The 15,639-nt window shown below is 42.3% G+C and overlaps 1 protein-coding gene across 1 annotated transcript in view; it reads left to right on the top strand.

The window, feature by feature from the left end:
- Positions 1-15,639, top strand: part of FAM20C (FAM20C golgi associated secretory pathway kinase) — a 60,270-nt gene that overhangs the window by 11,590 nt on the left and 33,041 nt on the right. Inside the window, exon 3 of the mRNA XM_034065111.1 lies at positions 1,012-1,090. Coding sequence (XP_033921002.1) covers positions 1,012-1,090 — 79 coding nt within the window. The remainder of the gene's footprint in view (positions 1-1,011; positions 1,091-15,639) is intronic.

Below are 15,639 nucleotides of genomic sequence, written 5' to 3'. Positions count from 1 at the left end.
GTGAATAAAGGAGACAGGGTATAGGTCATTTCATTTATTCAGAGTGGTTTTGATTGAGTAGAAAAGCAGCTAATTTGCCAAAGTATGTATTTATTTTTTAAAGTAGCTTTATAATTAAGTAAAATGCATTTTTATGAGTTCTTACATAAAAAAAAACCTCACTCTGACTTTAGAAACACCATGATCTGTCTGTTAACATGATACTGTCCAAACAGTTCAAACTGATTTGAATAAATGTCATTCTTAAATTCCCATTAGCTCTCAGCGGGGAAGTGAATGTATTTACCATTTGAGCAAAGATGGCCCTTGGTGTGCAGTGTGGACCTCAGTCCTTGCTACCTCCACATGTCCTGTCCTACCCTCCCAGCAGAGCCAGCAACCTGCTCTGCACAGCTCTGCTTTCTTGTATGAACTACCTTGGGATCCCCTGAAGCTACTGGATGGGCTTGGATACAGATCCATTGTGCATAGAGGAGATGAATTTACACATCTCTACTACTCAGCAGCAGTTATTAAAATCGCAGCAGAGATCAGAGATTGCTGTAGTATCTGCTCACACTGTTAATTAAGGAGTTGTCTGCTGAGCATTGGACTGTACATCCCAGCTGCAGTTGTCTTCAGTATCACCCTGTTTCCTTTCCCAATGTGTGTCCCTTGTTAAAAGGAAATCCAAAAGCGATTGAACATGGAGAAAACAAGACTCCATGTCTGTTCCTATACATGCTGTTCAGTTAAGGTGCTTACAGAATCCATAGTGGCCAACTGAAGAAGACAAAGACATGTCGGGAAATACAATCCATTTTTAGTCCTGCTTGGCAGCTCAAAGCCCTCCCCTGTACTCTGCCCCTGATGAATAATCTGTTGCCCAGCTAGGATTACTCTGCTTGGTGCTTAGATACTGCAGTGCTGAATCTAATACAGAGCAAAAGAGACATGATTTTGTTTCAAGGAAGCTGAATGTAAGTAGATCCACATGTAGCATTTTAAAGGGGTTTTGTTTTTTTCCCACAGCAATGAAATCAGGAGGCACCCAGCTGAAGCTGATCATGACGTTCCAGAACTATGGACAAGCATTGTTCAAACCAATGAAGTAAGTAAAAAAAGTCTGTGTTGTGAAGTAAAATGGTGTTGGAATAGACTGTTGCTATTTTATAAGCTGTTAAAAGTTTGCTGTAGTGTCTCTCGAGGTTAATGTGTTGAGTTCCCTAGGCTTGCTGCTAAGTGCAGAGCTTCAGGGTCTATTGAAACCTTGCCCTGCTAGACTGGTCTTTGGAAGAGATACTGAGAAAGCTTTAGATACATTGCAGTCTTCTCAGGAATGTTATTCACTCTGATCTCTGTCAAATCTCCCATCATAAATACAGGATGTTTTCAGCATTTCTATTTTATATAAACGCACTGGGCAGATCTGAGCTTTATCTAGTGTCAGTGCTCCTCTGGAATATGGCCAGATGAGAGAGATAGTTCAGAGCAGCTTTGAGAGAGCTAAATAGTATTTGTCTGATAAATTATAGTTTAATCCGTTGATTTATTGTTGTTTGTATTAAAGGATTGTATTAGTTATTTGGCTGTGGCTCTGCTGACTCTGTGGAAATGAGTTTATCTGAGAGTGGTACTGCAAGGTAATGAATCTAGAAAGAAAGGGAAGGACTAGGAAGATACAGCTTTGATTTGTGCCTGCCCAGATCCCATTGAGATGAGAGAAGTTATTGAGATACAAAGCAGATGTAAATGAGTTCTGAATCCTGACCTGTGTGTTTGTGTTGTAGTAAGGAAAATGACTCTGCTTATTGTAGAGGGTTTAGCAAAGACACTCGGGGCTGCAAAATGTTTAATGAAGCTACTCAGTATCTGTGTCAAGGGTACCACTGGAATAATAAATTAATTTCCTTCCTTTGTTCCCACTGTAGGGAAGTTCAGTTAATTTCCTCTAAGATGGTCCATGAAAGACTAAAGTAACTGAAAACGAGTGGTTTGGAATATGTGTTGGCACTGTGTTATAGCTATAGAGGGGATACAGCTGCTGGCTGGAGACTGAGAAATTCCCTGTTTCACTATAGATTTTGCTATAGACTGACCTTAGACAAATACAGATTTGACTTGATCTTATTTGACTGCCAGAACAGCCAAAGAATTAGTCTCACTTTCCTTCAACCCAAGTTTGAGCAGGACCCCTCCCTACGTGCATTCATCCTGGGAACAGCAAGGAAATCCCGTGAACTTCCAGGCATTGCAAGACATTTTTGCAAAGGCCAAATGCCTTTGTGCTGTTTCCCAAATTGCACACAAATTTCTCCATGTTTCTAGTGGATTGCTGATTGCCTGAGAGAGGTCAGAGGAAGCACAGATAATACTGATGAGTCAGGAAGGAGGTATCAGAGCACCTACTCCAACATCTTCCCTTCCTCTCTCTGCCCTCTCCCCGAATGCTGAGATCATCAGATCACCAATGAATGGGTCCATCATTTATATCTGCAAGTTTGATGTGTATAGGCACAATTCTTAATTGTGTCTTATCCCACATGCAGAATCAAGAACCAGGTGGGTTAAAGCAGCCTTTAAGTGTTCAGTAGAATTGTGGTTGTGCTGTTGGTTTTTTACATAGTGTGTGATTTGTTTCTTCTCCCTTTGCTCAGATGCAGATAACCTCAGTCTTTATCATTGATATGACACTATAATTCTGGGAATGCTAATGAGGTCAAATAAAAAGTTTACCATTTCTATTGTGCTATACACAGCCTCAGCAGGATGATGGATGATGATAGAGGTACAGCCACATTCCTGAGTAGAAGCAGTTACTACCATCCACTAGAACAATAACAGAAATTGATGATGTCTTAATCATTCCCTTTGGTTATTTGAAGGGCAGCAACACCCTCACTGCACCTTTTCTCACTGCTCCTTGCATTAAATATACCACTGGAAAAAGCAGCATTAGAGCACTCAGCAGCTGTGTTCCCAGTTACCACACCTTACAGTAGCAATGCTGCTGCATTTGTGCAGAGTATCCATGAACACATTAGTGATTTTGAATAAGGATGTTTGCAAGCACTTGTCTTCGTTCTGATAACAATGAACAAGGAGCCAGATGCTTGGCTAGCATAAATCTTTCTAGGTCCTTTGGCATATGCTCCCATTGGCCTCTTTCACCAGCTTATGGACTGTTGTTGATGGAAGTTCTTTGGGAACTTTTCAGTACCACTTCTTTGTACAGAAATAAGCAGCCTAGAAATAAAATAAAAAAAAATAAAATCAGGTTTTAAAGCTATGAGACTTTGTATTATAAGACCATTTTCAGCCCCTAGATGCCTTCCAGGCTGTTTCTGGTGCTCTCTCTTTACTGCAGGGTATCCTTCTGATCCAGGCTTTGTAAAGCTGGGTGTGCCTTCTCAGGACAGGGGGCTATTGGGAGCTCACAGAGCAGGGGCAGACATCTCTGGCAGTGTAAAGGGCATTTTTTTCTACATAGCTTAGCTTGAAGACCGTAAAATACAATGCTGGCAGCTGCTTCTAAGGTCAGCTCGCTGAAGGAAGCTCTTGGTGGACAGTCAGGATGTTTCCATTTGATGATTTGATTTGATATGGAATCCTGTGTATTCCATACGTGTTACTGTGTTATCAGCTCCATGGCTTTTCAAAGCAGCAGAAATAATGCTTTTTTTTTCCTCCTGAGATGATAAGCCTCATCATACAAGCACCCTTCTTCATGAACCCCAGATAATGCAACCATTAAATAGTACTGAGTGTCCATCTGCAAATAAAAAGTGGGGCCTCAGTTTATCTCGTAGTGATGGAAGGAGCAATATGAGTTGCATCTATGTTAAACTGAGCCACTGTTGTTTTTGGAAAATACTGTTTGCATCAGTAGGATTTCAGGCCTGATCCCAAGGAAAATTGTTTATCAGGAGATTCCCTCCCCTCTGGGATGTGAAGCTCTGAAAGGTGAATGGTGTGAGGTACATGTAGAATAATACATAGACATGAGGCCAGCCTCTGCTTGGTTGTGATTCATTTGCACTACCTGGGAAGCTGGTTTGGCTATAGATAACTGTACCCAGCATCTTCCAAACTGAATTAATACCAATTTGATCAGGATTGTGGCAGATAGGGGAGACAATGAAAACCCTTCCCTGATACAGCTGGGCATCTGCTAGTGGAAGGGCAGGTTTCCATACCTTTGGCAGTGACTTCTGCAGGGCATTCACAGCAAAATGTACTCCCTGGCAAATTGCTTGAAACCCTGCAGAACTCATCTTACTTGCTCTGCCCTTTCCCAGCCTCCCAATTCCACACTGAATTTATCCAGGAAGTAAGCCAGCTCCACAAAGGCCCAGGCAGGATTTGGAAATGGGGAAACCAGAATCTGCCTTTGGCACGTTTGTGCTCAGTGTTTGACATTAACTGACAACTCTTCATCTGGTCATTGATTCAGGCTAGTGGAGTAAATGAGAGGAGGGATACTTAACAGTCAGGGAAATGTGATAGTGGTAAATAAAGCCTGATCAGCTGCAATTATTTTATTTATTTGTGGCTCTGCATCTTCATTTCTGAAATAATTGCCCAGAAAGTATTGCAGAGGAAGCCAAATCTATTTATAAAGCCTATGGCCCAGTGTAGATTCCTTTGCTAATTCCAAATGCATCATAGAAAAAGCGTGTATTTGCTAAAACTCCAGGGAAGATTTAATGTACTTGCAATGTATCTTACAGTTAATGTGTAGTTTTATTTAGCTCATAACAGTTCAATCATACGAAATTATTACCATATGGGACAGGAAAAAAATAGCAACCTCCCCTTCTTCCATGATTAGTGTGTCTAACTCTACTAATATTGTACAGCATAATAAAATTTATTTACATGATCACTGATATCTGCAGCTGCAGCTTTGTATATGATTTATCAGGTAGGGATAGTGTAGAGCCATAAATTCCAAAGGGTTTTGGCTTATTTGTCTAAAAGGAACATGTGCTTTATAGTTTTATTTGGTTTCTCTTTGTTTCTGCTAGCTGGTGGAGTTAAACAGCTGGCTCAGCAACAAAACCAACACACTGTTTTTTAACTCCCAAGGCTTTATTCTTGAAGGGACAAACTCTGCTCCAGCAGAGTCAGTGTTAGAATTCCTATTGTATATGCTGGTGCCAGGATTTTGAGAGAGGTTTTTACAGTTCCTTATGAAAAAGCCAAATAGGATCAAATAGAAAATGATACCTTGCTATTGGGGTTGTGAGAAAAGTGTCCTGTGGTCTGTGTTTAAGAGTGGCATCTCTCATTCCCAGTTTTATAGACTGCCTTGTAGAAACGTGTAGAAAGGGTATTGAGGTTTATTTGTTCAATTCAAAGAAATGATGCTGTATCCAATGAACTCACTTTGGACTGAAACAGGTAAAAGCCAGTTCTGTTCCAGCTTTAGATATTGCTTGGTATTTTTAACATCGCTTTTCTTCTGCTTTTACAAGTCACACTGCAGGATTGCTGAAAGCCACATGGCTGTTTCTTTCAGTAGCTGAAGTTTGTGGTCTTAATTAGCAGCAGAGTGGTATCAGGACAGAAGAGACTTTTGGGGTCATGAAATCTAGCCTCCTTGAATGACAGCCGATCATCCCATGAAACTCCAGTGCCAGCCACAAAATAAGCTGGTAGTCATGGTCTAGTGGAAAGCTAGTGCTCTACAGAAGTAAACCAAGCATACGCACCTTTCAGCTTCTGCAGCATTCCTATAGCATATCTGTTGGCTGAACGCAAAGGTGCTGTTAGCTGGGCTGAAATCTAGCAGTCAAGGTCATGGGGAAGATAATATTTTTGTTTGCATTGGCAAAGCACAGCTCTTTATTGGCTTTTAAATGTCATAGGGACAAAGGATTAGCAATGTTCTCTGAGTTTCTCTTTGATTTCCTTTTAGGATTGCTCAACAAATAAAGCATTTTTTGATTGGGACATTAAATAGGCCAAACAATCCCTGTAATACAAACAACTGTTAATCGCTTTCTTTTCCTACAGTTATATTCCCTTTCCAAAGCTGCAGTGTGACTGTTGTACCTGCGAAATGCAGCCTCCAGGCCTGATTATCATATCAATTAGGTTGATGTAATTCTTCCGAATTGGTACCAAAGCTTCCAAATCAGAGGAGCTGAAATGAACTTCAGAATCAGGGCCACTGGAAGATTGCTTTCCTTATTACATTGCATATCATGCTGTTTTGAGGAAATACGTTTTTTCAAACCTGTTGCATTTCAGCTGGCAGGCATCCAGTATAAACACACTGTTATAAGTCAACATAGCAATTAAATCAAATTGCAATGTTGTCTCTGAGCAGCTAGAGAAGTGATATGCATCCAGTAGCTGCTATGCTAGAAGCCTTCCAGGATTAACACTTCAGCACACTGGAATGTGACAGGCAAGACCTTACTGTGTAGTGGCTGGTCAAAATACAAACCCAGCCACGATGTTTTGACACTTGGCTTAAGCCATGTTGCTGTACTAGTTACTGGAGAACACTGGTTATGCACAAGGTGTGTTACTGAAGACCTAATGTTGAGACCTCATAGCAGCCTTCCAGTATCTGAAGGGGGTCTACAAGGGTGCTGGAGAGGGACTCTTCATTAGGGACTCTAGTGACAGGACAGGGGATAGTGAGTTCAAACTTAAACAGGGGAAGTTCAGGTTGGATATAAGGAAGAAATTCTTTACTGTGAGGGTGGTGAGGCACTGGAATGGGTTGCCCAAAGAAGTGATAAATGCTCCATTCCTAGCAGTGTTCAAGGCCAGCTTGGACAGAGTCTTGGGTGGCATGGTCTAGTGTGAGGCATCCCTGCCCATGGCAGGGGTTTGAACTAGATGATCTTAAGGTCCTTTCCAACCCCAGCTATTATGTGATTCTATGATTCTATGTATAAACTGGTAGGAAAGGTTAAAGCTGCTAATCCCAGCATTCAGTTTATATAGGTGTATTTTAAAATTGCAAGGAGTGCTGTCTCATTACATCATGAAGAAGAAATCGTGGGGTTTTCGCTGCTGGAATTAATAATCAGTAATCAGATATTCTGTGGACCTCATCCCTGAGAATTTGGGCTTTTTAAGGGCATTCAAATCGTTACCTACCAAATCCCTGCTGAAATGTTTACCTGAGTGAGACTGACAGGCAGATTTGATTGTACTTACATCAGAAATAAGTCTGGAGTAAACTGGACGAATTATATCCCTTGATATTTAAAGTACACGAGACCTGAATGTGCTCCTAAATAAGGACAGTAGAGGTTGCCATGTAGCATTTTAGCTCTTTAATTTTTGGTATATTATGCATGAACTGTATTTCTCTTGCAACTAATCCTGTTCATCACATCAGACTTCTTCAGTATTTCAATGCCAATTGTGTTTTAAGAGTCAGCAGTGCCTCTGGTCCAAATCTCATTTATGCAGATTGGAAAATTTGCAGTGACTTCAAGGAGAGCTGGATCAGGATTGAGGCTGACTGATGGCTCTGGACAGCAATGAAATCCAGTCTGTCTGTCACTGTGCACTGCGTTTTCCTTTGCCACAGCTCAGCAACTGCTGCCTAAAATACTGATCAATCCCATCCAGCCCAGGAGCAATTTGTTCTTAAATTCTGAGAGCATGTTTATGAAATGACCTGAGAGTCAAAGTCTGCAAAGTCCAGGTAGCTCAAAGGTTGTCCATTCAGATTAGGATTTGTAGGGATCTGTGGCAGCAGTGTTTCATCATGCTAGCAGCCAGGACGGACAAAACAAACCTCTTTCCCTCTCAGTACCAGCTCAGTTGTGCAGTCTCAGGCCTGGGTATCCATGGAGCTGCACAGGAACTGCTTAGAGCCAGGATGGAACAAAATGAGTCCCAGAGGTGGGAGGGAGCAGATCTTCTTTCGGCAAACCTGGTCTGTTTTGCTGGATATCACCATGTCTATGGGGTTCAACCCCATCCCACTGGGAGGATGCCATCCACCACTGCTGGGGAATTCTCCCCAAAGTCCTTCTCCCCTGACTCCCCCATGGCATCTTCAGCTCCTGACAGGAGAAGACTTCATTCTGCAGCTTACAGAAATGTCAGCCCCATGGTCTCTGTGAATGGGCCTTTTGCAAAAATAATTCAAGCCTTGCATTTGTTTTCAACTGATGTGGTGTTTCTTCAGCAGAAGAATGCAATCATAGAATCATAGAATAGGTAGGGTTGGAAAGGTCCTTAAGATCATCTAGTTCCAATCCCCTGCCATGGGCAGGGACACCGCACACTAAACCATATCACCCAAGGCTTCATTCAACCTGGCCTTGAACACTGCCAGGGATGGAGCATTCACAACCTCCGTGGGCAACCCCTTCCAGTGCTCAATATCTGCTTTTGTTCTTGTCTTACACAGACACAAGTGGCCACAGATACTGACTGTACTTGCCCCTTATTACCATTTTAAGGGAGAGCTGAGTGGACAGTCGTATTTTACAGTATTGAAGTGTCTCTGCTTGATTAGCTGCCTTTTATCTAAGTGCTTATAGACTCTTGCTAATTAGTCTTTAGGAACAAAGACATGCTGGTGCTTATTCTTTTTTTCTTTAAACTAGTTATTGCAGCAGCTAACAGGTTTCTTTTACATGTTACCACAATGTGTTAGGAAAGAAGCATCTTCAGTGTCTGATTTTAATCAAGCTACTTCTTCATTTTAATTGTCTGCATACCAAGAAATGCAGTCCTGTGGCTTTATCTTTTACTCCGAGACCCACTTTCAGTTCCTTGGTTTCTTATTTAAAACATTTTATCCTGCATTGGTAGTGCAGAAAAGCAGCAAATGTTATCAAGGGAAGAGCTGGCCTGAAATGCATAACCTGTAATTTACTGCTAAGTAACAGGGCTTGGTACATGGGGGACTCGGTGTAGCAGTGAGGTTAGATGTCCTTAGTAAATCTAAGCAAAAATATATGCCCAAAATGTTTTCAGTGGGATATGCAGACAACACTACCCTGAAATATTTCATGGCAATTTGCCTCCATTTCTCTACAATTTATAATCCTTAAACTAGGCTCAAGAGACTGAAATTCAGGGAGGGAAAGTGATTTGTGCAAGACTCGTGGCATAAACCAGAGGCTGAAGCTATTTTCTCTCTGGAGCAGCGTGTATGGCTTTATCCTGGAGACAAGTTGTGCTGTGCTCATATTCCCCCTTGGAAGCAGTTATTTTTAGATGTTTTATGGAGCTAAATTGCTCCCTCTCTGCTCCTGGTCTTATCTGCCACAGGGATAACTCTGGGGATCCCCACTGCTTTGGAGGAGGCAGATGGGGATTTGGCCACTAGCGCTGAGATTTGTTTGAAGTTTGTGCGCTTGTTACAAGAGCTTATTAAAGCTCTCAACATTTCTACAGGTTTCTTGAGTTAGGGCAACTGGCAGTAGGAAAAGGCAGGAGATAAGCAGCAGTGAAATGGATCTGATGAAATAGCTAGGACCCACGTCCAGCTCTGCTGGAGGTCACTGGTTCAGGTGACACAGCCCCAGGGTCAGTGATGATATGAAAGCAGGGTGGCATTTGGGAGAAACTCACAACCGAAGTAAGAGCATCTTGCAGGTTGAGACAGGGAGGTTTTGACAAAGCTGGGAGGCTTAAGAGTGCACACAGCTCACGTCCAAATTATGCTCTTGGCACAGTGCTATTGGTGACTCACTCCCGTAAACAAACAAAAATGCGTGTTTGAAATAGACATAATACCTGTTAATAATATGGCTGTAGGACACATTGGATATCTCTGACTTTTTATTTCTTCATTTACAGTGTCTGGCTCAATAGTGTTAGTACCTTTCTTGTTAACATTTTTCCACCCTCCTGTAAATACAAGTGAGAAAGCCTGGAAGACTCATTTGCATGTGAAGAAGTAGCAGAAACACAGAGTAAATAGCATCTGCAAATGTGTGGGAGCTGGGGAGTAGTGAGGGGGGACAGCAAAACTGTTGTAAATAGAAGCAGTTAAAAGTGCTGGATTATGCACTGTGGATAATAAAACACCCCAAGCCAGCACATAAGCCAGATACTGTTCTCAGCAGCAGAATCCAACTGATCCTGTAAGCACTTCAACCTCCTTTTGTAAACCTTGCTAATTGGGGGTCCAAATTCTTCATGTAGGGGTGGTCAGCCGGCCTGAGAGTAAGTAACACCATGGCTGTGCATGGAGACCTGTAACAGCAGAAATATTGCATACAGACTTCAGATACACATAGTCTGTATATGGATTTGAAACTACTTTGATTAGCTGGCATGAAGCAGCAAAATAAATGAAGATATTAAATTAATTTATAGATTTAGGGGGAAATCTAGCAATGACTGGTGTATTTCCTTTGGTTTTCAGTACGGCTGGCTTGTATTTTGATTCTGCCTCTTGAAATGGAAGATTTTGACCCAGCGTATTTGCATTTCCTTCTCTTTTGTTCCTGTTTGAATCACCACAATGTGATAATCCATTCAAAATTTTCAAGCCAACCTCTTTTGCATCTGATTCTTTAGGGGTTTATTAAGCAGAAAATCTGATTCCTGGGGCATAAACCCCAGAGGTTTTTCAGCCTTTCATGTTGCAAGTCCAGGTTTTGTATCAGGGACGTGAGTGAGCCTCAGCCAGGAGGAGGGGAGAGCGATGCTGTGATTCGATCACTAGCTCTGTCTCCTGGGGCTGAAGATGGCTGAGACAACTTAAAGCATAATCCTGCTTTTCTCCATAAGATCGAAATGTGGGGCTGGGGATGGCTGCCAGCAGAAGGACAGGGTGCAGTAAGGAGGGTTTGTGCCAGCCCTGTGCAAAGCGGGGACAACATCTGTCCCCTTCAGCACGGACCCAGTGCCACCACAAGCCTCCAGGTCTGCCCCCGTTCACAGTAGCAGCCAACTTGACATCTCAGGGCTCTGACACCAGCGAAACAGGGTACACAAAGAGGGGGACAGCCTGGGGTTGACATTGCCTGCTTGATTTTCCTATTCCCAGAGCCAGCTCCAAGTTGAAACCATCTTTTTCTGCAGCCTCCTGACCCCAGGTACAAGAGCTGGATAACTGGGAATTTAGCCCAAAACATGTCCTTTTTTGCTTTGCCTGACCTACTTGTCACTGCCCACGGGGAGCCGCGGGTTTCTGATCCTCTCATGCCTTTGCTTTGGAGTCAGGCTTTTGTGCTGCTGATTGTATCACAGTACCTTGAAGTTATCTTGGTGTGCACTGGATATTTTGGTACAGAAACAGCTTTTTACGAGCTTATGTAGCACTCAGGGCACTAATGCTTCACCTGAAGCATCAGTGAAGCCTCCTCTTTGGTGCTGTGGTACCACGGGGCAGTGCCAGCTGGAGCAAGTCCATGGCTCTGGGAGGCATGAGGTATAGCCAGGTCCTGCTCTGTTAGCAGTCAGCAAGGCCATGTAGAAGAGATGGGTTTTGCAGCATATCCAGGCCACCTATTCAAGTCCAGGCTCTTCTGAAACCCGTGAAATTGTCTGACAACTTGTGAGCAGGCACCGTGCCATGCAAGCAGATGGGCATAAATGTCCTGGCTGCCAAGAGCCTGGGATGTTCATCTGACAGAGAGGAGCAAGAGCAGAGCTCCTTGGTGCTTGTGTCGAAATGCCTGTCCCTCCTGAAGTTACCATGGAAAGATTGGGCACAGTGATGGGGTGTCTGGTTTGGGCATGGGGTGTTTCACAGCAGAGATGGTACCCCCACATTTTCCCTCTGGTTGCTGCTACTCCATCGCTGAGGACAAGGTAGTTTCTGAGCTGCTTTCAGCCCAAGTTCCTCATTCCACTGGGGACAGCCAGTTCCTAGCAATTTCCTGTGTCCTCCAGAGACTCACCTTGAAGGCAACAACAGCACAGCGATTCTTTTTTTACTACCTCTGCTAGGTGGTTTTCTATGAGAGCCTGGCTCTTGCCAGGAGTGAATCCTGAGATAAAAGGATTAAAAAAGGCTTCACAGAAATTGTCACAAGAGCTTTCTTTAAAACATAACTCCAGAGAAGGTCTTAATGCTTCTTGGCCTGAGGGGCAGCTTTTCTCACACAGGCGTATGTTTCATGATGATTGACACATCATTAATTAACTGTTATTAATTAACCCCATAATCTGAATGGATGGGGGAGGAATTCCTTACAGGCCTGGATCCCGTCATTTCTTTGAATGCAAGTCCTCTGTTCTGCTGCGCTCCCAAACCCATCTGTCTTTAGGACTGAAGAAGCTCATAAAGAAGACAGAACTAATGAACAACCTTTTATAGCCCCCCTTCAACTGCCTTCATTTCCTGACAGCTGCAGTTCGAACATGATTTGTATTAGTGAGACTATTTTATCTATTACTCTCAGTTTAGAGAAAGGGAAACGTGGAAACAAAATCAGTTGTTGCCTTTCAGCCTCCCCTTGTTCCCTGCTGTGTAGGATATGATGCTGTGAAGGATATGGGATCCATCTGTAACATAACACTGGATCCGTGTGTGGATGGTCACACACCTCCTTGTAGGCTTGTTGTGCTATGAAAGCTCAAAGTTAAAGCAGAAAACCACTCTTGCCTCTGTTTTAGCCATGCTAAAGTGCTGAGCTGCACCCCCAACAGCAGTAGAAGGGACGAATTCTTCCCATGCTGACTTCAGTTGGGCTTTGCCAGTGTCCTTGAAGACTTTATTTTGCAGGAATCATTTTGAGCCAGCCAATATCTTCTGCCAGTTCTGCCTGGTGGCCTCTAATAATCTCATATGTCAGGAAGCAGAGTGATTATAGCTTTATTTAACTTACTTTGTCTGCATTTGCCTTTCAAGGAGCAACAATGCAGCAATTCTGTAAGCTAAATGTGGCCTTAGAAAAGAAATTTCCTATTTATCCACAAATACCAGATTCTTGGGAGGATGCCCATCTTGATAAGACATCAGTGGTGCTGATAAGCCAATAGTCATAATCAATGATAAGTGTTTTGTTGATGTTCTGGCAAGGTTTTGTGTCCAATATTGTTGACCCCATGCTTTTCCTATTATGTACTGTATCCTTTGGCAAGAGAATGACCTTCTCAGGGATGATAATGGTACCTATATTGCAGGAGGTGCCTAAACCTCATTGTGTTTGGCATGGCTTGTTCTTTTTATTCAGAGCTGTGTATCAGGGTTCATCTCTCCCATGCAACTTCAGCCACAACAATACTAATCCTGCCATTTCACATCGCTGCAATTGGGAACAGCCTCACATTGCTGACATCTGAATTACATTTTTAACAACAATTTCCTTTGTTATATAAAATGAAGCCAAAATAAACACTGGCATTGGAGGCTCACTTTCTGGTTTAAATAACATGGACCTTTAAATGGATGAGGGTTATGGATCATTTTTGGGTAGGTTTTGGGGCTGTTTCCTTGCTTTTTTGTGAAGGAGTTTGGTGCCTTTTTGTTGTTTCATTTTTCTTCCCTGGCTATGTAAGTCTGTCACTCTTGATGCAGTAGGACAGTTTGGAAAAGCTCCCTGGTCCCTCTTATCTAACAGTACTGTTAGTAGATTATTGGATTCTCTCTTCTCTCCCCCTAAAAATTCTCTCACTAAAAGAGTGAAATTGCAGTGTATTGAATTGCCCGATATTGCACCGATTCCTTAGTGCAACATCTTCTAGTTTTTAATAGCTACAGGCTTTGAAACTATTTTGGTGTTACCAGATGCATTTAATATCTGTGAACTTACAGCAGGTATTTTCTGACAGTCAGCAATGACTCCAAAGCCCCAAAGAATTACACTGCACAACCCTGAATTTCAAAGCCTGACATCACTTCAAGCAAGGAATTCAAATCCATCAACAGGAGCAGGATTTTAATTGTTTTGTGAATGATTCTATAGAAATCTGAAATTGCTTTGTGGAATGAAAAAAAAACCCCACTTTTATCTGTGAAGAGGTTTTAATTCTTGTGAATAAAATAAGTGGCTGCTGTAATAATACAAGGTTTTTAGCCTCTGACTGTGTAGCTGTTCCTTCAGCCCCTGCCTGCTGGGATTTTATCCTTAAGCAGTGAGACATCAGAGTTCATCAGATATTATACATGGCAACTGCCAAACCAGGAGAAGCTCTTCAGTGGCTAGAAGATTTGTGTTTCTATTATGTTAGCTGTTAAAAAAGGAGACCACCTGCATTCTTTTGCAATGTGACCTTCTCTAGCTGGTCATATGCTATGTTTTCTCTGTGATCTGATCTGATTTTAAGGGTAATCAAAAGGCCAAGAGTGCTTTAAAACCAAGTAATACCTTGACTGTTGCTTTACAGTTTTGTTTTGTTTTCTTTTCTTCCCCCCCCCTTTTTTTTATGAAAGAAACTGAAACCTCTGCAGACATTTCTACATCTGGCTTAGCTTCTGCTTAAACACATCCTCAGGGAGTGCTGGAAAATATTACTTCTGTTTAGAAGAGAAGTAAATGAGTCATATTTTCCAAAACAGTTTTCAAGGAAAAAGATATCAGAACTTGTTTGTATTTTCCTGTTTAGTGGCTCTGGTGAATACTTAAAAATGATCTGCATCACAGGAGAAACACCACCAGAGTGTGACTATTTCTATTGCCTTGGCAAATGGCAAATGCCTTTACAGCTGGCATGGATCAAGAAAGCGTATATTCTTATACCCCAGGGACAGTGCAGGTTGTAATGATCCCTTCCCTGTCTCACCTGTCTGTCCTGTGTGCAGTCAAATAATGTGGCTGCACCTTGGACCGATATGGGGCCAGAGCCAGGCATCTCCCTGGTGTGAAGAGTGAAGGAGAGCAGCATGTCTCCTACCCTGGGCAGGTTTGCAGGCATAGCAGAAGCCTTTTTTCTACTCCTTCACCCCTTTGGTGGACTCTAAAGGGGGTTATGTCGATCTTCAGGGGTTTGGGGCTATCATGTCTCTGCAGGTGCAGTGGAAGGACTCTCCTGAGTTTCTTGTCTTACCTCAGCATTTCTGTTTGTGAATCAGCTGGAGAAATCCCGTTTCCCTCACCTAAAATATTTGGGATGCCTGAGGGAGGAATCACAGCAGGGGAGATATTTGGGGCCCCCAAACTGGAGACCATAGTGGAGGTGGGGGCTCATATCCCACCTCTCCACTTGGCTTCTTTCTAGAGAAACCGTTTCTGAAGCCCTTAACAAGCCCCATCCCAGGCCAGGGCACAAAAAAGGCATCGTATACCCCATTTTCACTCCAACCAGCATCACTGATATAGCTAAACCTTTGCAAAGGCTCTCAAGGATGTGAGCAAGCATCTCTCAAGTGCAGCCATAATAGCATCTAATACTGCTCAGCAATAACATTTTCTTACCAAGCATTAAAATTATTATTGAGCTGGCTTTAGAGAAAACATAAAAGATGAACTAGCATTTTGTATTTTAATTAGAATTAAACCTACAAAAACGTGAAAAATCTGAAATTCTGCACTGATATTTTTCCTGTCATTTGAACCATGCTGATATTGACATGGATTAAAGTACATAAAGCCTTCCTATTGAGGGCTTTAAAAGACCTTTAATTGTTTTCATGAAATAAACCTAGCCATTATTGTATCTTTGAAGGGCAATTATTTTGTCCTTTCTTGCAGAACTACACATTTAAAAATACATTTTAAAATAATTATTTTTAATTTTTATTTTTTCTTCAAATTGACCATAACAAACCAGATC

This window comes from Melopsittacus undulatus, chromosome 8 (genome assembly GCF_012275295.1).
Source record: "Melopsittacus undulatus isolate bMelUnd1 chromosome 8, bMelUnd1.mat.Z, whole genome shotgun sequence".
NCBI lineage: Eukaryota > Metazoa > Chordata > Aves > Psittaciformes > Psittaculidae > Melopsittacus > Melopsittacus undulatus.
The sequence above is the reverse complement of the archived record's forward strand: the minus strand, read 5'-3'. Positions and strand labels throughout refer to the sequence as shown.